General features: G+C 41.5%; 3 protein-coding genes across 5 annotated transcripts; all 3 read left to right on the top strand.

Annotated features, from left to right (window-relative positions):
• The first annotated feature begins 866 nt into the window (after positions 1–866).
• On the top strand, positions 867–5,902 carry LOC308103300 (uncharacterized protein). Its single transcript, XM_080453226.1, has 2 exons — positions 867–977; positions 4,506–5,902. Exon 2 carries the CDS (start codon positions 4,560–4,562, stop codon positions 4,929–4,931), a length of 372 nt encoding a protein of 123 aa, XP_080309352.1. The 5' UTR covers positions 867–977; positions 4,506–4,559; the 3' UTR covers positions 4,932–5,902.
• A 531-nt stretch (positions 5,903–6,433) lies between these two features.
• On the top strand, positions 6,434–12,541 carry paplnb (papilin b, proteoglycan-like sulfated glycoprotein). Its single transcript, XM_080453265.1, has 13 exons — positions 6,434–6,463; positions 6,708–6,783; positions 7,476–7,585; positions 8,252–8,312; positions 8,583–8,685; positions 8,984–9,114; positions 9,284–9,619; positions 9,834–10,010; positions 10,158–10,308; positions 10,389–10,469; positions 11,041–11,152; positions 11,721–11,811; positions 12,055–12,541. The coding sequence occupies exons 2-13, from the start codon at positions 6,727–6,729 to the stop codon at positions 12,322–12,324; spliced, it is 1,680 nt and encodes a 559-aa protein (XP_080309391.1). The 5' UTR covers positions 6,434–6,463; positions 6,708–6,726; the 3' UTR covers positions 12,325–12,541.
• A 2,390-nt stretch (positions 12,542–14,931) lies between these two features.
• Positions 14,932–27,744, top strand: erh (ERH mRNA splicing and mitosis factor). Of its 3 annotated transcripts, none has more exons than XM_080453195.1 (5): positions 14,932–15,030; positions 23,862–23,880; positions 24,769–24,856; positions 25,103–25,223; positions 25,870–27,744. In XM_080453195.1, the coding sequence occupies exons 2-5, from the start codon at positions 23,878–23,880 to the stop codon at positions 25,970–25,972; spliced, it is 315 nt and encodes a 104-aa protein (XP_080309321.1). In that variant the 5' UTR covers positions 14,932–15,030; positions 23,862–23,877; the 3' UTR covers positions 25,973–27,744. The 3 variants fall into 3 exon arrangements, with proteins under 3 accessions (XP_080309321.1, XP_080309320.1, XP_080309319.1); XM_080453194.1 differs by lacking the exon at positions 14,932–15,030 and having other exon boundaries at positions 23,735–23,880; positions 25,870–25,981; positions 27,364–27,744; XM_080453193.1 differs by lacking the exon at positions 14,932–15,030 and having other exon boundaries at positions 23,735–23,880.
• The last annotated feature ends 214 nt before the right edge of the window (positions 27,745–27,958 follow it).

Here is a 27,958-nt window from a genome sequence, read left to right as displayed (position 1 = left end):
TACTGCTGCTGTGCTGCTAATGACAATGAGTTTTATCCAAAGCAATGTGTGACGATTATATATTACTAAGACTTCAATCAAGGCCTTCCTCATAATACTTGAAAAACTTGAAAAGACCAAAATTAAACTAAAGTTAACCAATTCCTAAAACTAAACTACTTATGCACTCTTAACCTAACTAGAATTAAACTGGAATCAAACATCAAACTAAAATGAATGTCTTTTTTTCCCTGTGTCTTCGAAGCATGCAGTTATATGACAGTTTTCCATTTCTTTACACAGGCCTTTGATTGAACTATCTGAGATATTTTAAGCTGTGCTGGTTGGTATTAGAGGGTAGACAAGGCAGTGCTGCATCGTATGGTCCTCTTCTCCACATTCACAGGTGGTTGGGCCAATTCTGTAGCCCCATCTGGCCCCATCTGGCCACTGGACCCATGGTGCTTCTGAGCCAGAAGGGAGGTCTTCAGAAGGGGGGGATTCCCAGATCCATATATATATAGGAGGGGGGTCATTCTCAAGCTTTTTTGTCTCCATGACATCATTAGAGCCCCCACAGTTAAAAAACATTCCAGCTGGCAGCTGCACCCATGTTTTCACATGGAGGTTATCTCATTAAATAATGAAACCACAACAATTAGTCAACTTCCTCTGCTTTGGCCCCTGTGTTTTTAAATTCAGATAAGATAGTATATTAGCAAGACTAACCCTTATCATAATAATACGTGGGTATGTTGGCCTGGCAGTAAAGTGGGCAATCCCCCCACGCCCCCTCTTCATCTGGATAGGGTGCTGTTTCAGCAGGCAACCCACCATCTACCTTATCTTTGCCCTGCACATTGGAGCTCTAGCTCCCTTTAAAGAGTTTTAAATACATGACGTCTAAGCTCTCTCATTTTCTCACACTGCCAGTGGGCTGGCAGACGAAGGCATTTACTGATGACTGGGTCACCGTCCAATAGTGGACCACCACATTGGTATGTCCTGTTGTTTTTCCATTTTCTTCTAAATGGTAGAGTTGTAGCTGCAATTACATCTTTCGCTTTATCGACCACTAGCCAAGCTCATATATCTGTGATTTTTTAAAATCTTGGTTCCGTAATTAAGCTACTGCTTGACTTTGGGAAGAGAAAATGCATGGGATAACATTTATCAATTTGACATTTGGTATCGCCCAACCCGCTTTTTCTTCTCTAGGTTAAAGGCTAAATAGCTGAGCCTTTGTTGCCTCTTCATTATTACCCTTAGATTTTGTACTTAATATTTAAATCAACATTTGGTTATGTTATTTGTCTAGTTATCATGCTTGGCTATTGTAAATGATCAAAGTAGGACAATAATTATACTGATCAGGACATGTGCTATTATGGATGATTTAAAGCCTATTTGGCACACCCTTGTATTATATTTACTGCCCTTCCACAATGTATAATATCTAGTAGACATGAGACAAGTAGAAAGTTGAAACCTCTCTTGGCTGTGGTTCCACAAGAGCTATTTGGTTGGTTTTGATAAAAAAGAAAAAAGCATTGGAGGGCGAGGCCTATTCACCCATGTCCATTTTGAAACCTTATCTTCACACCCATTAACTACTTACACCCTGACGTCCCAATTTTAGGCATGTCATAATAGGAACTTTAACAAAAAAAAAATCTTTCCAAAAAAAATCGAAATCTTTCAATAATTTTCAACAGAGAAAAGAGCCAATCTACAAACGCACAACTTCTCTCAATTGCAACGCATGGTCATGGTCAGCTATTTTTTAATAGCCTATAAAATAGGGTTTATAGGTGCCTTGTCTTTAACATTTTCCCATTTTATCTGTTTTTTAGATTTTTCTCTTTCCTGTAAGAACTGACCAGATTTGTATTGTAGGGATAACAATAATAGTAATAATACATTTTATTTGTAATGCACTTTTCATTCACAAGGAATTGCCACATGGTAAAACACATCATCAATCATATAAAGTTAAAAAAGCAGGGTTTAAAAACAGATGTGACTAAATAACAATTCAACACGAAAATGCCCTCTGAAACAAAAACGTTTTCAGGCCTATTTTAAAAGAGTCCAGGGTCTGTGGTGCTCTCAGGTCAATAGGAAGGCTGTTCCACAGGCGCGGCGCTGCCGAGCAGAAGGCCCGGTCCCTCATAGTACGTAGATTTGTACCAGGGACATCGAGGAGGAATCCGCTCGTAGATCTGAGGGTGCGGGTGGAAGTTTGTGGGGGCTTAATTAATTTCTGTAGGTAGGGAGGGGCATGTCCATTTATGCAGTTGTGGGTGATTAGTAGGACCTTGTAGTCGATCCTGGCTGAGACGGGGAGCCAGTGCAGTGAAAATAGAATCGGTGTTATATGATCATGCTTACACACTCTCATTAGGGTCCTGGCAGCGCTGTTTTGGATGAATTGCAGTTTCTGAATACTTTTGCCAGGAATCCCAATGAAGAGTGCGTTGCAGTAGTCCAGTCTAGAGGAAACAAAGGCATGGACAAGCTTCTCTGCATCTGACAGGGTTAGAAGGGGGCGGAGTTTGGAGATGTTTTTGAGATGATAGAATGCAGTTCTGCACAGATGTTTATATGGGTATATGGATGAGCTCTGTTTGCATGTAACAATATGACAATCTAATTACTTCTGTGCAACAATGTGACTTCTTATATTCTATTGAAAAATAAGAAAACAAGGACAGATTCATTATTCATCATTCTGGGCATGTATAAACCACTAGTATACCCTAATCACATTAAAGTTAATACAATGGTTTATGTGACACACCAAATCTCCATATCTCATTGAGCTGTAATACAATAAAATGAAAGAGAAAATGGCATGCATGCAAAAGGAATAAAACAAGAACCAAGACAATTAATGAAATACAGTTGTGCTGGTCCCTGGCTCATCTGTGCCGAATGACCGGAAAACACATACAGTACAGTATTATGGATGGATGATTATGTAACATTATGCTACACTGTCATCCGTCTTTTCCTAAGAGTCTTTGAAGTACAGATTGTGGTCAGAAAAACTAAGCCTCGTGTGAGATGTGTGTGGTGCCAAGATTGAGGCTATCATTTCATTCCAAAATTACACTTTCAAACTGGCATTCCTATCTCCACCCTCTCTATTGTAGTAGGCTTACAGTAGACCAAAGGTTACCACAATACAACTACCTACTACTCAACAGTATATGCTAGCATCACTTTGCACTTGTTTTTAAAACATGCAATCACATCATAAAGTGGGAGCCGATTTCAGTATTGTCCAACACAGTTTTCAAAATGTAAAACTTCCAATTTGCCTCAAGTCCATATTGCTATCTTGCCTGTAATCCAGCTGCTCATCAACATTTACTTATTTGTGTACAAAAATCCTTATTTCTTCAGTTATCATGATCACAGGTCTATGCAAAGTTAGGGCCTGAGAAGGATATCGGAGATATAAGGAAATTGGAACTACAATGTAACTGGTTGGTGTTACAGTAATATGCACTGCAGTGAGGGACAGAAGAATTGAAAGAGAGGTGTATTAGACACATGTTTTAAAAAGTGGGGAGGTGGTGGGGCAAAAGGGGGTCTAATTGGATAGGAGGCAAACATGATAATAATAACATAAAAAATAAATGTCATTGTTGCGTCAGTTCAACTATGCACTTTCAACCTGGTACCCCTATGTTGGTTATGTCATTATTGTTGAAAGTTTTCAGACATGTTCAAAATGTTCAAACATGTTCAAAACCTTTCGAAAATAGCACATCAATATGGAAGCTGCTGCCAACGGTTATGGCTATTTGAGGGTCCTTGGCATGGAAATGTTTGAGTTTGTGTTCATACTGTATATGTATGTCTGTGCATGTGTATGTGTAAAAGATAGCTAACCTCAATGTGTCTTTCTGGTTAAATAAAGGTTATACATAGCCTATATGCATGTGTACATGATGTCTAGACCACCCTAGATGTCTAGATGAGTTAAGGAAGACAGGGTAAATCTGTACTCAGACAGCCATTATAGTGAATAGGTTATATGAGGTACAGTAATCCAATGTCCTGCTTGCCACTCACCTCAGCCAGTAAGAGGTCACTCTGGACTGGATGACATACAGCTCAGGATTGCTGCCGTAAATGGATTACAGGGCAGCACATGTCAGAAGGTTGCCGCGCACAGACGCACATACATGCACCCTTGGACACATGTGCACGTACTCACACGCACACACACACACACACACACACACACACACACACACACACACACACACACACACACACACACACACACACACACACACACACACACACACACACACACACACACACACACACACACACAGAAAGGATTTGTTTGTGTTGTCAACCCTGGCTGGAAACATAAACTCCTTACAGGTTGAGAGAGGAGCAGGGGTGTCCACTGTATATTGCTAATGTGTATTTTTTTACACCTTTTCAGATTCTTCTCTTTATGTGTCTGCTAATTATTGCACTTCCTTTTTCACATCTGCTTTCAGATGCCTCACCAGAGTATCGGTTAGCTATAGAGAGAGCTGATTAATATCATTAGGATGGAATCTGACCCACAGACTTCACAGTCTGACGGCCAGCAGCCTCCGGAGGACACTGAAGCCCAGGCCAGCGGCAGCTCAGCGGAATCCAGGTTCGAGGCGACGACCGATCGACTGGAGCAGCTGATGAAGAGCATGGAGGTGCTGCTGACGGACGTGGAGCAGCTTCGGTCCAACTGCAGCCAGCAGGCCTCTGAGCTGATGAACACGGCCATGGACCTGAAGCAGCAGCAGGAGGACCTGAAGGAGAGCTATGCCGAGCTGGCCAATGACATGCAGGAGGTCATGGACAACATGGAGGACCTGCTCAGTACCAAGATTGCGTTTGACACCAAGGAGAAACGGGAGCAGAAGCTCAGCCGGCACCTCTGAGGGACAATAAAAAAAGCAACAGGGAATTGACAGACTTCCCAGTAGAAAACCAAGACTGTGGCTGTGGGCAGGGTTTGTGGATTGTGGATTGCGTTGTTATTGTCAGCGTTTGGGTACGAAAAGGGGTGTGTGTGTGTGTGTGTGTGTGTGTGTGTGTGTGTGTGTGTGTGTGTGTGTGTGTGTGTGTGTGTGTGTGTGTGTGTGTGTGTGTGTGTGTGTGTGTGTGTGTGTGTGTGTGTGTGTGTGTGTGTGTGTGTGTGTGTGTGTGTGTGTCTGCGTGTCTCTGTCTGTCTGTCTGTCTGTATGTGTGTGCGCAGTGCATTGTGTTTACATGGCTTTCACATAATAAGCTTTAATTTAAGAGTCTTGATATGTAATGTATGTCAAAAGTATTTTTGCTTCACAAATGTTACATTTTATCGTTGCGTTGCACAGATTTATTTTATATGTATTTAGTGTCATGGAGTTCGTGAGAAATTGTGCTCTGTACAGGCACATGTACTTCCTGTTGGACCTGCGTGTGCGGTGTCAATGAATGATTTAGGCTCATTTCTTCCCTGTGATCATCATGATTATTGTGTTTTCTCACTCACTCTGTGTCGATGAATTATAGCTTCCAACTTTGCCAGCAGCTCGTTGTTGTGCATCGAGGGAGTCCAGATGTCTCCTCTGTCCTGTTATGCTGGCATGTGAGTACTGTTCCTCACAAGTGGCTGGGGTATGTCCCTCAAGTTTCCTCCCCGCCGTGGCAATGTTTAAGAGTGGTTGCATGCTAAAATAAGACAAAATTGCCCCCTGAGGCGTTGCACCTCCCACCAGCATCTCTGCTGTGATTTATCTGTATGTGTTTAGTGGTTGTGGGATGTGTGGAAAGGGACATTCACTGGTCAGGATCCTAAACCAACGTAAGCCCGGGAGAAACTTAGGGATCTCTTTAGCCATGGATCAAATAAAGTTTCTTGCATTCTGAATTTAATGCTTTTATGTTGGATATTTGCTGTTTCTGCACGAATCAATTAAATCTACTCTGACATTGTTTCTTCTTCCTTTGTCTAATTTTTAAGTAACTTAAGCTCCTGTCACCCATCAACACATCTACTGATGATGATGATATTAAATGTGAATTCAATCAGTGTTGTTGCATGACAGTATACTTTTCAATATTATCGGAACTGAAACACATGAGTTACTGACACTGTTCTTAAATAAACAGATCTGAGCAACCAATACAATTTATTCAATGACAACAGAACAAAGCCTATCTTGTGGCGAATTATCCACCGGGAAGTGAAAAAAACTAGGAAATGCTGATTGGAGTGAAACCTTTGCGAAATCATTTTGGAAGAAACATGTGGTTTCTGCACGTGAAACCTGACACCTGTGGGTTGTGGGTGGCGTAGGAGAGCGGTGATGACGAGGAGGCTGAAAGTTGGGTGTCAGTGCTTATATGCTCTCCTCTCAAGTGCATTTCACTACTGGACTACTGAACGCCTGAACTGTGTTTCATCCACCGAGGGATTCACTTCAAGAAGGTACAGTGGGAGAGTGGGACCTTTGTTTACTCAAATACTCTAGATTTCATTGTACCAACCCATTACCTGTTTCATCTATCCAGGTGAGAAATAGATTTACAGATGTTAAGGTTTTTATTAAAATATCCAGTTGTACAAATGAATGCAAAGGAATGTGTTTGATAGACAAATTAATTACACATCAAACTGACATAATTTGTGTAAGAAAAGGAAGAAATTTTTAAATTCTTATTGTCTGCATCAGTGGTATTGCAGAGGCGGACATGAACATCCTGCAGATTCTTGGTCTCCTGCAGCTGCTGGCTGTGCCTGCATTCATGGTGAGCCATATCATTGTAAACTATCACAGTCCATGAACGTATCAAGTACTATTCTGACTGCAAAGAAAACATAGAACATTATGTTCAAAACCATATTACTTCAGCCAAGGAAACAATAGTCAAGTCAAGTCAAATGTATTTGTACAGCACATTTCATACACTGGGCAACACAAAGTGCTTTACAACAATTCAATCAAAAGCAAAGTGCAGAATATATGCAAGGCGAGTGTATTGATCTCACAATAACTTAAAAAAACAACAACAACACACACACACACACATACATTCATGCTGTGGTAAAAGAAAGATTTCAGGGTGTTTCGTGTAGGACCCTCTCTCAGGTCGGTAGAGTAATAATATAACAAAATGTATGTAGCGCTTTTCTAAGTACCCAAAGACGCTTTACATGACAACTTTATTGGGAAAGAAAACCCTGAGAGAAATTATGCACATTTATGTCACTTTATTAAAAATAAAGGAAGGAAAGCACACAGTATAGAGACTATAATGCTCTGCCGCGCTTTATTCAACAAACAAAGAACGTTTTCACCGTGAAGGGCTTCTTCAGGTCTAGACTCCCATTTCTATTTTTGGTGTGTAGTACAGTATGTTCTTGTGGTAGCGTGCTGTGGTGTGTTGTCAGTTCTATGTGCAACCACATACGTTCCTATGGTATTTTGTTGGTTTTCCAGTTTACACAGCCCAGTCAGGATTACTGGGGAGAGTTTGGAGCCTATGGACCATGCAGTCGTACCTGTGGCACTGGAGTGGCCATGAGGACGAGGAGATGCATTACTGCAAGGTAGGACAAATACCAACATGGGCAATATTAATGTTCATATAATTATATAAATATATAAATACGGTAAATATACACATACAATATTTTATTTCTTTTTCTTTTTTACTACTTTTACTTCTCTAGAACTACTCCTTTAACCACTTTTAACCTAGTTTTTGGGGCATGCCATTCATGTTTTTATTTTTTATTTTTCTCCAAAACATTTCTCACTTGTTGAACTTGTTGTGATATTTACCTCCATATTTTTGCAAAAAAGCATATAGAGCTTTAAAGTAGTTAATTCAGTTAACCACTTAAGCTCTGTATACTTGTGTGATAATTACAGTAAACTGACATTAGTTTTTCAATTATTTTGTTGGCACTGTATTTTTTACTACTTCATCTGCATTGTAGCAAATGACAGATGAGTTCCTTGCCCACGGGCATCTTAATGATAGTTATTGGGGAAGGGGACAGTGTGGCTTGTTGACTTCCCAGATCAAGATGTTCAGTCGGGATTTATGGAAAAGCCTGATGATGTGAGGTTAGCTGGGATTTAGGCAAGCTTCCTCTTATTATTATCGGGCTATTATGCCGCCAAATTAATAGAACTGAATGGAATTAAACTGAGCTGATTTGAAAGAGAGAGACAGACAGACAACAGAAATGTCTTTTCTTCCTTCACAGGTCAGATGGTGGACACAACTGTGAGGGATCTTCCAAGGCCTTCCGTACCTGTAATACACAGGTACAGCACACTTTACCTTTATGCACGTCCACACACACTAGGGGCGTCACAGGGGGGGTGTAAGTGGGACTGAGTTACTAGGGCCCCCCCCCAGGGCCCAGAATTTGGTGCCCACACACACACACACACACACACACACACACACACACACACACACACACACACACACACACACACACACACACACACACACACACACACACACACACACACTTAGACCAATGTACGTATTGCACATATGACATTGACGTAATATTTTGTTTTCTGTAGGCATGTCCTGTTGGATCCAGAGACTTCAGAGAGTCACAATGCAACCAGTTTGACAGAATGGATTTCCAGGGAAAGCGCTATGCTTGGGTGCCTTACTACGGAGGTAAAAGGATTTTCCAACATTCATTCATTATTATTAAGTCACCATTGGTAAAGGTATGGTTGTAAATACATTTGTTTTAATCTCCTTGGCACACCAGATGGGTGGGCTTTACCAAGTCATGGTACTATAAACAATGCATCAGATTTTGTAAAGTGTGCATTGTCCTGTGTCACAAATATCACATGCTACAAGCCAAATGAAGCATAAACTAAGCTTAAAGTGTAAATTATATCAATATATCTCTTATCGAATGTGGCTTTAATTAGCTATAATATATATTTTTCCTGTTTTTTGGTAGCTTCCAATCCATGTGAGCTGAGCTGTGTCCCTACTGGAGAGAACTTCCCTTACAGACACAGACCTATAGTGGTGGATGGAACACCATGCTATGTTGGTCGCACTGACATCTGTGTGGATGGTGTCTGCAGGGTATAGAACACCAGTTTGGACTTTATAATTGTATACATGGCCACAGTCTGTGTCATTCACTATACTGCCTATACATTTCTTTCCAGTGATGTTTCAGGAAGTGTGCTTGTTGAAGTGTTTCTTGAGATGAATTGTTCATACTGTCGCTTCTCCTTTGGTCTTTTGCCAGACGCTGACCCATGTTGAGTTCATGGGCTTAGATGACGCCCAATCTGCTGGTTCCCAGCAGCACATTCCAGCATCCGTGGCTCAGCACCCCAGGACGACCCAGACCTATGCCTACACCACCAGCGTCTTTGGCGAGTGCTCTGCCGCATGCAACGGAGGCATGCAGTACCGCAGCGTGGAGTGTATGGCTCAGGATTCAGGGGCTCCCCATGTGGTGGATGAGACTTACTGCATCACCCAGCGTGTGCTGAGGCCAGCCAGTCAACAAGCCTGCAACATGCATGCATGTGCTGCAACTGCAGCTACATATGAATTCAGCGTTGGCAGCTTCAGCGTGGTTGGTGCCATGTAGTTGCCCATATAACAATGAAAATCCATTACCCAAACTTTTCTGTTAGGACCTCCATAGCATTCATTCAAAACTAACAACTCAGCAAGCCTGCAATGAGATAACAATTCATTTTGAGATTCACTTTAAGTATTCTCTCATTGTGGTAGCTGGTGACTCAAATAAGAAATATTTGCTCTCTCTCTCCCTTAATGCCGGACAGTGTTCGGTGACTTGCGGGGAAGGCCAGCAGACCAGGGAGGTGTTCTGTGTCGGGGCTGGAGGAGAGCGTCTGGGTGACCATGCCTGTATAGGTGTGGCGCGTCCCGCAGATGTCCAGGCCTGCCGCAGGCCTGCCTGTACCATGAGTGTCAGCTGGCACGTAACTGACTATGGACTGGTAAGTGAAAGTGAAGAGCGGGATGGTTAGAGGGAGAAGTGGAATGAAATTAAACAATAAGAAACAAAGACTTACACATGTTACAAGTTTACATACATTTTCTCTGGTTTCCCCTCCGTAAGGATTTCTCTTTAACCCTCTCTGCAGTGCACAAGGAGCTGCGGCGGTGGCGTGAGGGAGAGAAGGGTGGCATGTTTTGATCTAGACCTCCACCCCTATGCGGAGGAAAGGTGTGGTGCCCATAACAGACCCGTTGCCATGGAGTCCTGCAACACACAGCCTTGTCCTGGAGCACAAAGTGAGCCACATCTCTGGCGAACACTCTTTTTTTTTGTCTCTGAATGTGCTCGTCTATTCATCAAATGTGTCTCTTTTCAGTGGTCCCAAGTGTTCAGGACCCACGGGCTCATGAGAGCACCATGAGAGGATTTGTACCCTATATTGCAGGAGAGACATCAGGTATGCAGAGCCTGCAGAAAGCATGTTTTGTTAAAAGTTATTTTAAAAAAATGTTCATGTTTGAACGCGCATCTCAATGTGCATTTAATTATACACATGGCATGTGTCTATCCCAAAATAGTCACTAGGAGAAGTAGAAAGGTAAGGGGAAGTAAACATGGGCATGAAATTTCAGACATGAACCTAAAGCTAAATCATCAACACTGAAGCTTTTACTGTGTAATGTATACATTTGTAGAACTAAGCATTCCCCCAAATAAATCAGTTTTGAACATGTGTATCCTCAGGCTATAAGAAACATCTACCTGCATGTTGTAATTTTCTCTGTCTAGACCAGAATTGCACAGGTTTCTAAACTTTCTAATAAACTCAAGAAACTATTTCCAGAAATAACTATCCACCACTTATGATCCTAAATATAATTTAAAAAACCAAGCTAAACATACATGTGTTTGCACAAGTCTTTGGTGTGTATGACACAGACATATGTGTATATGTTTGTTCGACCATATGCGTGTCTGTTTACTTTCCCATTCAAATGCAAACACTGACTATGAGCATTATCCCACAGTGATTGCCCCACACTGTACACAGTCATACTATGGCTGCTGTCCTGATGGCTATAGCTCCCCCACTGGACCCAGATATGAAGGCTGCTCCCAAGGAGACTGTATTCATACCAGGTGCGGACCACTCCCTGAACCCCTCCTAACCATTTCCTGATAAGATTGATTTTCCATCTCACATTTTGTCACTTTGAAAACCTCCGTACCACTAGTCTCTTTGCTTCTCTATTCACTTTAATGCATATGAATAAATGTATAGAATGGACATTTAATTTTTTACAATATGTTTATTATGGTGAACATGTACAGAATACAGTACAGAATGAATTGACATTTCCACTTATAGCAAGGCTGTGCTTATATATCAAACACGGAAGAGGGTTTGTTCGTTATTAAGACGCTTCGGTTATGGTATCCATAGCAATAAGCATCATCAGGTCCCCGAGCAAAAGTCAGTGGTTGTGATCATGTAAGTGACTTATGAGTAATGACCTGATCTATACTTCAAAGGACCCCAATGGAAATAACAAATAAGCCATAGTTCTTTCTTGGGTTTAAAATCCTCTTAACAGACCTTGTATGGAACTGTACTTCCCTGTGCTTGTCCATGCAAACTGTTAATAAAGTATTCAATCAAATCAAAAACTATACTGTATCTATGGACTGACAAGTCTTTCTTCTTCAGATTTGGCTGTTGTGTGGATGGGGTGACTCCAGCTCAGGGATTCGGAAGGGCAGGATGTCCTGAATATGTGGCTCCTGTGGGAAGACATGTGGTAAGAACTGTACAATTCTATTCCAAAACCCGACCCTCTTTGCTGGGTATATGAGGCGAGCCAACTAAGTCTTTGTCCCCTGGAGTTCAGCTATAATCTTTTTTACCAGCTAATTTTCAGAGTTGAATAGTAACAAGAAATCCTTTATAGAGCAGGAAACATGGCAGCTATATCCAAGAATGTATTGGTTGGTATCTTATTGTTAATTCAACATCTCATATTTTATAATGTTCTTCTCATTAGGACTCAGCCTTGGGCAGCCCTGCCCGCGATGTCTGCTCTCTGAGGCGTGACGCGGGTTCCTGCGACACCTGGAAGGTCAGGTTCTACTATGATTCAGCCACTCGCAAATGTACTGAATTCTGGTATGGAAGTTGCCAGGGCAATGCCAACAACTTTATGACCATGGATGAATGCCAGAGACACTGCGGTGGTGTCACTACTGGTGTGGTGAGGGAACCAGTGACCTCAAGGAGAGTGCCAACCAGAAGAGGTTACAGGTCAAGAGCATAACGGTGCTCCTGGCTAATACCTAGCATGGAATGAATCAGAGTTCAGAGCACACACACACACACACACACACACACACACACACACACGATAATAACAGTATTAGATGGCCGAAACTTGCCCCATGTGTAACCCATAACTGCATAGTAAGAACTCATCTTGCATCTGTTCGATGTATGCTGTATGAAAAAACAACCACAACAACTGCTTACTTCAATGTGACCACCCTCATTCAAATAAATAAATAAACTGTCTGTACTGTGTGTCTGTCTGTCAGCTATATCACATAAATTGTACAAAAATAGTTAAATATTGCTAAAATAACAGTGGTCCAACCATAAGAGTTTGGGGTCAAACCTGTAGATCTTGAATAAACAAAGAGTAGACATTTCTTCAACCAGCTTCATAATATTTCAACTTCAGAAGAGACAAACTTTCATCTTCAAGCAAGTATCTAATGAGTTCCATGAAAAGGGAGCCGAATACATGGATGCAATCCTATATTAAAATTGGCTTAAGGGAGGACGCCAGCTGGCCAGTGGGCAGACCTCTGATGTCACACTCATGTCACCATGACTCAGCCATAACCATATAAGGGGTTCCCAATGCAGCTACGCCCAAATATGGAGTGTGTTTTATATGGCATCAGGCACAAACAAATCAGTCAGCTCCATATATAGGCACAAAAGGGGGCATGCCTATATATGGGCATATACTGATAACATCAGGGATCTCCATATATGGGCATAAAGGGTACAAGGACTAACAGATACAGAGATCTCCATATATGGGCATATCACCATGCCCATAAATGGGCATATACTGATGACATCAGGATCTCCATATATGGGCATATCAGTCGGATCGGCGATGCAACGTAGATGTTCGGGACGCATGTGTGTTAATATTGCCCATGTTGGTATTTGTCCTACCTTGCTTCCAATAATGCATTTCTTAGTCCTCATGGCCACTCCAATGCCACAGGTATTGAATGGTCCATAGGCTCCAAACTCTCCCCTATAATCCTGACTGGGCTGTGTTAGCTGCAAAACCAACAAAACATCATAGGAACGTACAGTATAGCTGTGGTTGCACATACATAGAACTGACAACACACCACAGCACGCTACCACAAGCACATACTGTACTACACACCAAAAATAGAAATGGGAGTCCTGTTGAAGCCCTTCATGGTGAAAAAGTTGTTTGTTTGTTGAATAGAGCACAGCAGAGCATTATGGCTATACTTTGTGCGGACATTTCCTTCCTTTATTTTTCACCAGAACTATAAAGTTTGAACACATTATTTACACATGTTCTTAGATCCCTGCATTGGCTCACTCAAGACTAGAATCCATTTTAAGATCATGTTAACTACATACAAAGTTCTTTGTACATTTCTTTGTAACTCAGTATATAAAAGACATGCTCATTACATAGGTACCAGCAAAAAAGGAAAAGAAAGGCAGTGACACTTTAACCATCCCTCACACTAAATCTAAAGCATGGGAGGCTGCGATCATACGTGTCTATGCCCCAAGTACTAGTCATACCCTGTCTACCAACCTGAGAGAGGGACGAGGGCCCTACACTAAACACCCTTAAACATAAGTAAAAGTTATTTTACTGCAGCATAATGTATGTGTGTGTGTGTGTGTGTGTGTGTGTGTGTGTGTGTGTGTGTGTGTGTGTGTGTGTGTGTGTGTGTGTGTGTGTGTGTGTGTGTGTGTGTGTTTGAGAGAGCTGAGAGTGCGTGCGTGCTTGAGTGCGTGTGTTTGTATGTATATATTCTGCACTTTGCTTTTGATTGAATTGTTGTAAAGCACATTGTGTTGCCCTGTATATGAAATGGTCTGGTCTTCAAGATACGCAAGAAAACAGGGATACGATACCCATGTACCTGTCAGACTACTTCAATAGCGTAAAAGACACACACAGGCACAACACCAGAAGGACCCCACTGATCTCACTGAATGCTCTACCAACAGTCATAACAAAGTGTGACTCCTTACCCTCCTTCAAAACCGCTCTAAAAGAGCACCTACATGCAGGTATTATACTGTACATATCTTTCTGTCTTATTACTACTCGTGTATATGATGTTTTTGCATAATATTGTATATTATTGTTTGTCTTTAAATGTCACGATGAATTGAATACACAGGACCTTAATGGAAACAAGCCCTGAAGGCTTATCTGGGTTATCCTTTTAGCATTCTTTTTTTCAAGTCTGTGCCACCGTGCCTTCTTTTTCAAACTGTTAATAAAGTATTCAATCAATCAATCAATCAATCAAAAGCTGGGTTGCCCCCTGAGAACCACTGGGCTAACACCAACTCAAACACCAACTCAAACGTCTTTTTAAACTAAACAAAAATACAATTTATCGTTTATAAATAGTAAATTGTATGTATTATTATTATTATAATAATAAAATAAAGGGGGGGCATATAGTAGTTTTTTCTATTATCTATTAAGTACGAACTTTTTTTGTTGTTGATCAAACGACCTTTATTTTGGAAAATAGTATAGCAGCTTCCAACCGGAACGCCGTAGAAGAAGAAGCTTCAAAGCCTCCAACCGGAAGAATATTGAATATCATTTCCGTTGAATCTTCACTGCTAGAGGCTGTTGCTGCGTCGCTAAGGTTTTTTTAACGATAGACAAATTATACTCGGTTTAAAACCCAAAAGACGAAAGTTCCAAGTCATGTCACTTTATTAAAAATAAATGTAACACAGCGTGAAATAGACTACGCCACCCTTTAGTTAGGCTGAGTTAAAGGGAACTCAATAAACACTATAAGGTTTCCCCAGTCAGGCTGTCAAATGAATGGATGAGATCTTAAATTGAGATCTAAATTGGATGAGATCTTACTTGGAGGGTAGAGAACAAGTGGTTGACATCAACGGAACCATGTCCTCATCCCTCCCGGTGAGCTGCGGGGTTCCTCAAGGCAGCATTCTAGGGCCGTTACTGTTCCTTCTATACATTAACGACATGAATGCTGCCTGTAACTGCAAACTGTTCCTGTTCGCTGATGACTTGGCACTCCTGATCTCGGGTGAGGACAAGTTGCAAGTTGAGGAAGCTCTCAGCTCTGAACTCTCAAAAATCCGTACCTGGCTCAGTGGCTTACCGATAAACTGTCACTACACCTTGGGAAAACTGAATCCATTCTTTTTGGGACCAAACGTTCCCTCAGTAAAATGAAGGTAAATTACTTCAAGGTCAAAGTCGATGACACAATCATCACTAGCAAAAAAGAGATTACCTATTTGGGATGTATTCTTGACAAATACCTGACAGGTGAAAGCATGGCAACAAAAGGTGGTCAAAAGAGTAAACCAGAGAACCAGATTTATGGGCAGAGTTTCCTCTTTTGTCAACCCCCAGGCCCTCAGGACCCTAGTCTCAGGGGCCCTGATTCAGCCCCTTTTTGACTATGCTTGCTCCTCTTGGTACTCCAACACCTCAGTGTCACTGAAGACTAAGCTTCAAACCTCCCAAAACAAACTGATTCGACTACTTCTCGGACTGGGGACCATGACCCACCTCTCTCCCACTCACTTTGCCAGCCTAGGCTGGCTAAGGGTGGAAGACAGGGTTAAACAACTAAAAATGGGACTGGTCTTCAAAATTGTAAATGCAGATTTGCCCGAAATGCCCCCTATACCCGCATATCTGTATAGATACCTCGAAAAAGTTAGTGACACCCACAGTCATGAAACTAGAGGGAGCGTAAACAGCAATCTGGTACCACCCACCCATAAAACAAACATGGGCAAATTCTCCTTCTACAGCACAGCCACCAAGGTATGGAATGGTCTAGCCCCTTTCGGGACCCTGTTTACCTTTTTTATATTTGGGAAGGCGGTATCCAGGGTCCCTTGTCGCTCAAACCACTCTCTCTCGTAGTCGCGGCTACCACTGTCTGGTCTCGGGCTAATAGCTCGTCGCTTAGAAGTTGCAGAGATTTCTCAAAGGTACCCAAAAGACCAATAGTGGCGCGCCAGAAAGCTGCATTAATCCGCACGGATCGGCGATGCCGTTTAACATTTTTAATAATTTAGTAAAACTTAAGCTCCTCTCTCACACTCTGCTCCACTCCCCATGTCCCGCCTCACCGCGTTGTGATTGTCATGCAAGCATGTAGGAGCTCGCCAATCAGAGGTAGTAACGTAGGACAATAGAGTTATGCGTAGGACGCGCAGCTTGTCAGTCACCCCGGGGAGGCGGGACATGGGCAGTGGAGCAGAGTGTGAGAGAGGAGCTTAAGTTTTACTAAATTACTAAAAATGTTAAACGGCATCACCGATCCGTGCGGATTAATGTCTAATCTAACCCCATCCCTCAAAAAATGCAGTTCGCTGGGCCCATTCAAAACAGCCCTAAAAACTCATCTTTCTGGAGGCCAAAAGAGGAGCTAGTACCAGTTTCCCTGTAGACAGACGACCCCCCCCCCCTTTTTTTGTATATATTTTTTATTTTTAATGCTTTTTTTGTACATAGTGGTATTTTTTTCTCTGTATTTTTGAACTGTTTGGTTGCTACTCTATATGTCTATGAAATTAATTCAAGGACCCCAACGGAAACAAGTCCGCAAGGACTTTTTTGGTCGGACCTTTTAGACAAAAGTATTATAAATGTAACTGTGTTGTTTTACATTCTTTTGCCTAATAAAAATTTCAATCAATCATTCAATGACAAACACAGAGTGTATAAAATCATAATACAATAGTACTGATCTTTATTTAAGAAAAGCTATGAGGTTAGAAGAACAATAGATAAAATAGCAAGACAATTATTGAGCAACACTAGGAACCTGGGCAGTCCAGTGAACCCTTTATAATATACACAGAACCCAGTTGGGTCACAGCCAGCTGCACATAGTAGTATACCGGTACATAGGCTACTGATGTAATGCTCTGTCATGATAAAACTGTGCTCAGATGGGAAGCAGCCAGATTAAACAAAATACAATAACTAAAAAAACACGAAACTATATAAACTAATAGGGACAATAAACCATAGGGCAGCGGCAGACAACGCCTCGGCAATCTGTAAAGTATCATATATCAGTTTCAATAACATACCATAACTAGAAAAAATGCTCCTCGGAGCACAGGTCTCCGCCAGGTCAGGTAGATTAATGTGGCCTCCTGGTGGCGCTATAATGGGTCAATGTGAAAAGGGTGCCATTTCTTCTTAGGCCTTGCACGGCAATCGGACACTGTGTTCATGATTTGAGGTATTTTGTTCCAAAAATGTGGTTTGCTAAATTAGACCTGCTGGTGGCGTTATAACAGGCCAATGTGAAAAGGGTGGCATTTCTTCCTCGGCCTAGTGGGAATGTGCGTGCAAAACTTCACGGAAGTCGCACACTGCGTTCATGATTTAAGGACCTTTGTTCAAAACGGACCTATCCTGCAAACTTTGGAAGCCGATGTTAGCCAAGTAGGATGGAATATGAAATATCGGACACATCCATCTTGAAAACATGACAATAGAGATACTGTGTACCGATTTGCGTGATTTTTGGACAGAATCTGAAGGAGTAAGAGCAAAATATGTGTTTTACAAAACTCAGCCTCCTGGTGGCGCTCTAAAAGGCATATGTGAAAAATGCAGGGCAAATGTTTTTCCTTGGCCTTTAGGGAGTGTGCGTGCAAAGTTTCACGCAGCTCGATGCAGTTATAGCTAAAAACGTGAATCGGCCTGTTATAGTGCCACCATGAGGCTGATTTGAACGTTTTCAAGTGGCATTTCTTCCTGGGCCAAGTGGGAATATACGTGGAAAATGTCATGCAAATCGCATGCTGCATTCATGATTTGAGGCATTTTGTTCGAAATGAACCAATCCTGCAAACTTTGGAAGCCAATTTTAGCCAATTAGGATGGAATATGAAAAATCAGACAGATCCGTGTTGATCACATGGCAATGGAGATAGTGTGTACCGATTTGCGTGTTTTTTGGACAAAATCTGTAGGAGTAATATAAAAACATCTGTTTAGCAAAAGTCGGCCTCATCCTCATGGTGGCGCTATGGCAGGCTAATCTGAAAAATGTGGGGCAGAGGTTCTGCTGTGGCATCCAGGGAGTGTGTGTGTGCAGTTTCACGGCGACCAGGTCAACGGTGGCGGAGATTAGCTGGTCACAGACAGAAGGACGGACACACACACACACACACACACACACACACACACACACGGACGGACGGACAGGGGGCAAAACATACTCTCTCGCCATGCCTTTCGGCCTGGCGGAGACAATTATTAATAAGAATTAGAATATTGCCAAGGTGTGTGCCTACCTACTACTATGGTCCAGTGATCATAACCACAGCAGCTCAGGTCATAGCCCTTGCCAAATCCTATATAAACAAATGCAATTTAAAATACACCACTATAAAATCAATAACTGTTACAAAATCGCACATATGTAAATGTTTGCCTACCACAGTTCCTCCCCAGCTCAGCGTGACGGCAATCTCGATCCCTACCCAATACCTTTATACTAATCATTAGGCATTGTTTGCAGCTTTGAACTGACGCTGCTGGGAGGTCCCACAGGCTACATAAAGGAAGGAAATGTCCGCACACAGTATAGATAGACTACCGCTCTGCCGCGCTTTATTCAACAAACAATGAACGTTTTCACCGTGCAGGGCTTCTTCATGTCTAGACTCCTAATTCTGGTGTGTATTACAGTATGTTCTTGTGGTAGCGTGCTGTGGTGTGCCTGTACCATGTGGACCATGAGTGACTATGGACTGGTAAGTGAAAGTGAAGAGCGGGATGGTTAGAGGGAGAAGTGGAATGAAATTAAACAATAAGAAACAAAGACTTACACATGTTACAATTTTACAGACATTTTCTCTGGTTTCCCCTCCGTAAGGATTTCTCTTTAACCCTCTCTGCAGTGCACAAGGAGCTGCGGCGGTGGCGTGCGGGAGAGAAGTGTGGTATGTGTTGATCTAGACCTCCACCCGGAGGACAGGTGTGGTGCCTATAACATACCCGTTACCATGGAGTCCTGCAACACACAGCCTTGTCCTGGAGCACAAATAGCTCCGACGGAACCTCTCCCTCCGCTGTATAGCTCCGAGCTACATAGCGGAGGGAGAGGTTCCGTAGGGGCTAGACTCCAGACTCTAGCCGCTAGAGCACAAAGTGACTGTGATCGATCCAGGTGCGGACCACTCCCTGAACCCCTCCTAACCATTTCCTGATAAGGTTGATTTTCCATCTCACATTTTGCCACTTTGAAAACCTCCGTACCACTAGTCTCTTTGCTTCTCTATTCACTTTAATGCATATGAATAAATGTATAGAATGGACATTTCATTTTTTACAATATGTTTATTATGGTGAACATGTACAGAATACAGTACAGAATAAATTGACATTTCCACTTATAGCAACGCTGTGCTTATATATCAAACACGGAAGAGGGTTTGTTCGTTATTAAGACTCTTCGATTATGGTATCCATAGCAATAAGCATCATCAGGTCCCCCAGCAAAGTCAGTGGTTGTGATCATGAAAGTAAGTGACTTATGAGTAATGACCTGATCTATACTTCAGAGGGCCCCAATGGAAATAAGCCATAGTTCTTTCTTGGGTTTAAAATCCTCTTAACAGACCTTGTATTGAACTGTACTTCCCTGTGCTTGTCCATGCAAACTGTTGATAAAGTATTCAATCAAATCAAAAACTATACTGTATCTATGGACTGACAAGTCTTACTTCTTCAGTTTTGGCTGTTGTGTGGATGGGGTGACTCCAGCTCAGGGAATCGGAAAGGCAGGATGTCCTGAATATGTGGCTGAATATGTGGCTCCTGTGGGAAGACATGTGGTAAGAACTGTACAATTCTATTCCAAAACCCGACCCTCTTTGCTGGGTATATGAGGCGAGCCAACTAAGTCTTTGTCCCCTGGAGTTCAGCTATAATCTTTTTTACCAGCTAATTTTCAGAGTTGAATAGTAACAAGAAATCCTTTATAGAGCAGGAAACATGGCAGCTATATCCAAGAATGTATTGGTTGGTATCTTATTGTTAATTCAACATCTCATATTTTATAATGTTCTTCTCATTAGGACTCAGCCTTGGGCAGCCCTGCCCGCGATGTCTGCTCTCTGAGGCGTGACGCGGGTTCCTGCGACACCTGGAAGGTCAGGTTCTACTATGATTCAGCCACTCGCAAATGTACTGAATTCTGGTATGGAAGTTGCCAGGGCAATGCCAACAACTTTATGACCATGGATGAATGCCAGAGACACTGCGGTGGTGTCACTAATGCCAGAGAGAATGCGGTGGTGAACCAGTGACCTCAATGAGAGTGCCAACCAGAAGAGGTTACAGGTCAAGAGCATAACGGTGCTCCTGGCTAATACCTAGCATGGAATGAATCAGAGTCTGCATACATACGTGCACACACACACACACACACACACACACACACACACACACACACACACACACACACACACACACACACACACACACACACACACACACACACACACACACACACACACACACACACACACACACACACACACACACACACACATATATAAAGTGAAGATAATAACAGTATTAGATGGCCAAAACTTGCCCCATGTGTAACCCATGACTGCATAGTAAGAACTCATCTTACATCTGTTAAATGTATGCTGTATGAAAAAACAACCACAACAACTGCTTACTTCAATGTGATCACCCTCATTCAAATAAATAAATAAACTGTCTGTACTGTGTGTCTGTCTGTCAGCTATATCACATAAATTGTACAAAAATAGTTAAATATTGCTAAAATAACAGTGGTCCAACCATAAAGGTCCTTACACACGGGGCGATTTTTTTCATCGAATATTACGTTTTTTTTTTTAAGCCTTATAAAGTCAATGCAAGCTTCCACACCAGTTTCGCGGAGCGAAAAAAAGCGTCTTTTAATTATTCGGAACGAGTCCGAATTTTGCGTATATTCGCATATTCGCCGGTGTGTAACCAACTTAAGAGTTGGGGGGTAAAAAACCTGTAGATCTTGAATAAACAAAGAGTAGACATTTCTTCAACCAGCTTCATAATATTTCAACTTCAGAAGAGACAAACTTTCATCTTCAAGCAATTATCTAATGAGTTCCATGAAAAGGGAGCCGAATACATGGCTGCAATCCTATATTAAAATTGGCTTAAGGGAGGACGCCAGCTGGCCAGTGGGCAGACCTCTGATGTCACACTCATGTCACCATGACTCAGCCATAACCATATAAGGAGTTCCCAATGCAGCTACGCCCAAATATGGAGTGTGTTTTATATGGCATCAGGCACAAACAAATCAGTCAGCTCCATATATAGGCACAAAAGGGGGCATGCCTATATATAATACTGATAACATCAGGGATCTCCATATATGGGCATAAAGGGGACAAGGACTAACAGATACAGAGATCTCCATATATGGGCATATCACCATGCCCATAAATGGGCATATACTGATGACATCAGGGATCTCCATATATGGGCGTATCAGTCGGATCGGCGATGCAACGTAGATGTTCGGGCCGCATGTGTGTTGATATTGCCCATGTTGGTATTTGTCCTACCTTTCTTCCAATAATGCATTTCTTAGTCCTCATGGCCACTCCAGTGCCACAGGTACTGAATGGTCCATAGGCTCCAAACTCTCCCCTATAATCCTGACTGGGCTGTGTTAGCTGCAAAACCAACAAAACATCATAGGAACGTACAGTATAGCTGTGGTTACACATACATAGAACTGACAACACACCACAGCACGCTACCACAAGCACATACTGTACTACACACCAAAAATAGAAATGGGAGTCCTGTTGAAGCCCTTCATGGTGAAAAAGTTGTTTGTTTGTTGAATAAAGCACAGCAGAGCATTATGGCTATACTTTGTGCGGACATTTCCTTCCTTTATTTTTCACCAGAACTATAAAGTTTGAACACATTATTTACACGTGTTTTTAGATCCCTGCATTGGCTCACTCAAGACTAGAATCCATTTTAAGATCATGTTACCTACATACAAAGTTCTTTGTAAATTTCTTTGTAACTCAGTATATAAAAGACATGCTCATTACATAGGTACCAGCAAAAAAGGAAAAGAAAGGCAGTGACACTTTAACCATCCCTCACACTAAATCTAAAGCATGGGAGGCTGCGATCATACTGTACGTGTCTATGCCCCAAGTACCAGTCATACCCTGTCTACCAACCTGAGAGAGGGACGAGGGCCCTACGCTAAACACCCTTAAACATAAGTAAAAGTTATTTTACTGCAGCATAATGTGTGTGTGTGTGTGTGTGTGTGTGTGTGTGGCAGCGGTCTCTAAACCATTCCTCGTACTAAATCTAAAGATGCACCTTGTGGTACTTTAGCACCTCAAAGGCATTAAAAACAAAACTGCAGACCTCTCAAAACAAACTGGTCAGGTTACTACTAGGCCTTACTCCAGAACTCACCTAACCCCTCCCCTGCTCATTATGCTAGGGAGGGTGGGATGGCTCAGGCTAGAGGACAGAGTAAAGCAACTTGCAATGGGCCTGGTCTTCAAGATACGCAAGAAAACAGGGATACGATACCCATGTACCTGTCAGACTACTTCAATAGCGTAAAAGACACACACAGGCACAACACCAGAAGGACCCCACTGATCTCACTGAACCCAGTTTCGGCACAAAAATGGGGTCAAATTCGTTCTATTGCTATGCCGCCAGAATGTGGAATGCTCTACCAACAGTCATAAAAAAGTGTGACTCCTTACCCTCCTTCAAAACCGCTCTAAAAGAGCACCTACATGCAGGTATTATACTGTACATATCTTTCTGTCTTATTACTACTCGTGTATATGATGTTTTTGCATAATATTGTATATTATTGTTTGTCTTTAAATGTCACGATGAATTGAATACACAGGACCTTAATGGAAACAAGCCCTGAGGGCTTATCTGGGTTATCCTTCTAGCATTCTTTTTTTCAAGTCTGTGCCACCGTGCCTTCTTTTTCAAACTGTTAATAAAGTATTCAATCAATCTATCAATCAATCAATCAATCAAAAGCTGGGTTGCCCCCTGAGAACCACTGGGCTAACACCAACTCAAACATATGTCTTTTTAAACTAAACAAAAATACAATTTATCGTTTATAATTAGTAAAGTGTATGTATTATTATTATTATTATTATTATTATTATTATTATTATTATTATTATTATTATAAAATAAAGGGGGGGGGGCATATAGTAGTTTTTTTTAATTATCTATTAAGTACGTACTTTTTTTGTTTTTGATCAAACGACCTTTATTTTGGAAACAGCTTCCAACCGCTTCCAACCGGAACGCCGTAGAAGAAGAAGCTTCAAAGCCTCCAACCGGAAGAATATTGAATATCATTTCCGTTGAATCTTCACTGCTAGAGGCTGTTGCTGCGTCGCTAAGGTTTTCTTTAACGATATTGAGAAATTATACTCGGTTTAACACCCAAAAGACGAAAGTTCCAAGATTGCGGTCAGCACAAACATGGTGAGTGTGGTTGGTTTACATTTCAGGAATTTGCAATCTCCGTTATCCAGGTATTGTTTGTTGCTACTAAGCTAACGCAGCTAAGCTAACTACGAGGCTCTCGTTTACTGTGCCAACCCGATGTGTTTGACCCATGTATCTTTCTGTCCTCACCTGACGCATCTGACTCTCCAAATTAAACCTTTTATTTCGACGTATTTGATCCAAACTATGGATTGGGATAATTGACCTATAATTTTCGACACGTTCTCGTTCAAACGACGGTTAATTTGGTACCGTACAGTGTTGCCATATTTTGTGAGAAATAAACAACCAGTTCTAGAAAAACAAGCCCAAAATAAGCAACTATAGGCCGATCTACAAGCTCACAACGCGTAGCATCGAGCTTGTAGATCTGCTATTTTCAAAACACTCAAGCAATAAAATGTGGAATATTTGGAACGTTTTTGAAACATTCTAACAAATGCTCCCTGGCACAAAACATTTTCATGACAACAATTGACAACCACTGGTTTAAATAATAATTAGAAAATGTGGAAGCAAGCCTAAATAAGCATGTACACTTTAGAAACAGCCCAAAAAAACAATATTTACAAGCAACTTTACAGAAAAACAAGCCCAAAGTCGCTTTTAATAAGCAGACATGGCAACACTGGTACCAAACCATACTATTAACATATTTGGTTTCGGTGTCATTGTCCTCCAATTACCCACAGTCATTTTGAGCCAGATTATCTTGGTTAATGTTAAATGAACGTATCGTGTATCGTTCGAAGAATACTGCAATATTGACAAGGGGAAGTGTTCAGACTATATCTGGTCTGAGATTTAAACAAAGTACAATGTATGATATACGAACATGTATATTAATTGTTGCTGTCCTTACAGTCTCACACAATCCTGCTTGTCCAGCCAACAAAGAGACCAGAGGGCCGCACATATGCTGATTATGAGTCGGTGAATGAATGCATGGAAGGTGAGTTTGAGTCATTTAAGCTGGATTCGTTTCTGTTTTAATATCATATGTTGTAACCTATTTTGACAAACTATGGTGTATCCCGTCCTCTAGTATCATAACCTACTTAAAGAGGTCATCCTTTCATGGAAGGTGTTTCATTGTGGCCTTTGGCATAGTTTGATTTAGAAAAGATTGAGTCATTGTCTGTCTGTGGCCATTGATTGCTGACGCATTCATTGAATCATGCCCTGCATTTGCATACAGGTGTTTGCAAGATGTATGAGGAGCATCTGAAGAGGATGAATCCCAACAGTCCCTCGATCACCTATGACATCAGCCAGTTATTCGACTTCATTGACGACCTGGCAGACCTGAGCTGCCTTGTGTAAGTATGATTTCTTCTTATAAAGTCCTAATTCAATGCCAGATTGTTGGGAAATAATTACCCACAAGCGACCTAGATGCGATCTGCATTCTGCGACTAAGTTGCAACAAGCTCCATTGACAGCCCATTCATGAAATGGAACAGTCCTATCGGATTGTATCAAACGGCGATGAACTCAACAATATTGCACCTCTATGGACCGCTTGGGTTTTCCTCTTTCTCTCTCTCAAGACTTTGTTTCCAAAAAATCCACCGTCATGTTATGAGCAACTTTCTATCAATAAACTCAATGCAGTTATGATTTCTCTCGTTGTAAATAACTTTACGGAGTAATTAAAATGAGTGCTAGCAAACTCTAATGCATAGAAATATCATAGCAGCACAGAGTTTGAAAGAAAGTTGCTCATAACTTGTCAACTGTGGATTAAAAAAAAGGATAGCCCCAAGCTTTCCATACAGCTATATTATTGGTGAGTTTGTCGTTTAATACAATCAGATAAGACTTAATGAATGGGATGTTAATGGAGCTTGTTGCAATTTGTATGCAGATAGCATCTAAGTTGCTTGCGGCTAGGAAATGATCATGACATGTACTGGGGACTAATATGACCAATGTAAGTAATTATGCCTTTTTATTTACATCCAGTTATAGGGCTGACACTCAAACATACCAGCCATACAACAAAGACTGGATCAAGGAAAAAATCTACGTGCTGTTGCGGCGTCAGGCCCAGCAGGCGGGGAAGTAAAGACGAGAGGTACAGGTTGTCTATTTTACACGGACCTGGGCTCGGTATACCATATTACAAATTTAACAACTTGATGGTGAAATTTCCCAAACTGATTTTTAGATCTGTGTGTGTATAGGGATAACATTGTCAGATTGATATGGGATGGGTTTTCAAATAATAGAGGGAACGGGTGGGTATAATATACTGGTTCAAGTGAGAAAATGGCCTTTCTTTCTTAAAGCTCTTTTCCACTGATTGGTACCGGCTCGACTTGACGACTTGACTCACTTTTGGTACCATGTACTTCATTTTCCACTGCCGATAGTACCCCATAAATGATTTCATATAAGTTTCCAACACTGCATAGTAGAGAGGCTAAAGAACAATGGCAACTTATCTAACAATGGAAACTACCTCTACCATTGCACCTATACTGTTTCTGATAACGGCTAGTTTAAAAGTTTAATCACTTAAACCCTATATTGTTGGTTGACCAGGGCCCCCCAGGGGTCTATACTTGGCACCTTCCTTTTCCCCCTTTACACCACTTCTCTCAACATTGGGTCCGGGGACCCCCAGCGGTCCAAAAATTTACCCGTACAGGTTTGTAACTGATTGTACACACTGGGTTATTCCGGGACATGGTAAAATCCAGTGTTAAAGGAGTAGTCCCCCAAATAATTACTTATTTTCTATTAATTACACACCCAATGAAGCCTTGAATTCATGGAGGTTTTTTTTGTTTTTGTCGCATCACTAAGCCAATAATTTGATGACTGGGTCATCGTTCAGTAGGAGACTCTGCGAGTCTCTTTCCGCCGGTCATCAAATTATTGGCATAGGAATGCGACAGAAACAAAAGTCTCCATGAATTTAACGCTTCATGTGATGTGTAAGAATTTTTTTGGGTGAACTACTCCTTTTAATCTAACTCCGAGTGTACAAATGGACCAGTGAGGGACCATTTGGTGTAATTTTTTCGCTACGTGTTACAGACCCGTAACGGTCCATTCAGACCCCTGCTGGTCCCCGGACCTGATGTTGAGAAAAAGTGCTATACACCAAATGTCTTCACTGAAAATAGCCAGTCTACAAGCTCACAACATATCGCAATGCTCGCCTATTATGACAGGCCCATAAAAGGATTGCTAGGGTTCATGTGATTTCCCTTTGACCAACCCGTTGTCTGCAGTGTTTTCACGTCACATTTTGATACCACCTCAGCTGGCTTGGAACCTCAACAGAGGTGATTAAAAAAAAAGTACTAGGTACGAATTTTGTTCAATGGAAAACTCAAAAGGTGAATAAGAGTCGAGTTTGCACTGGTACCATGCAGTTGAAAATTGTAATGTGGCTGAAATTGTGCTTGGCATTGGTCAGCCTGTAATTTGGTGCTGTGTTGATCCTAGGGATGTTTGCTGCAAGGACTCCATTGGAAGAAATGCGCCATGGCATAGATGGGACAGGCCAATTTTTTTTAACCAATCTTGATTTCTTTCACTCATTTTGACTTTGTTAAAACAGTTATGTGACATTGTTTTGTACTGGAAAGTTGGATTTGAACCCACTGTCGATGGATGAGGGTGATTTATTTCTTTTTTATTCAACAAGGTGAATAGTTGTGTGATCCCAGCGGTTTATTTCCATATTTCATGTTAATACCAACATTGGACATGTGTAAGGCAATTTTTCATACATGTTTTCAAATGGTTATTTTTTCCTGACAGCTATGTTATTATGTTTGTGTTTTTGTTGATTTAAAGTGAAGTGAATAAACTATTGTTTTCAAACTGGTTTCTGTGTTCCATCTTTGTACACAATTGTGTATGTAAAAATTGTGAAACTTTGTAATGAGGCCAGGGGATTAATAGGAGAATTGTCAAAGCCTAACTCCAGTGCCAATGCTCCAAACAAACTACAAGTTCGATGGGGTATTGTTAATTGTGTGAAAACAAATTGAACCATGTTAGAATCAATGTAACACTGTAAAAAAGAGATGTTGAA

The sequence above is a fragment of the Gymnoscopelus braueri genome (genome assembly GCF_963280865.1).
Source record: "Gymnoscopelus braueri genome assembly, chromosome: 16".
NCBI classification, from domain to species: domain Eukaryota; kingdom Metazoa; phylum Chordata; class Actinopteri; order Myctophiformes; family Myctophidae; genus Gymnoscopelus; species Gymnoscopelus braueri.
Note: the sequence above shows the minus strand (reverse complement) of the source record. Positions and strands in the feature narration are given on the sequence as shown.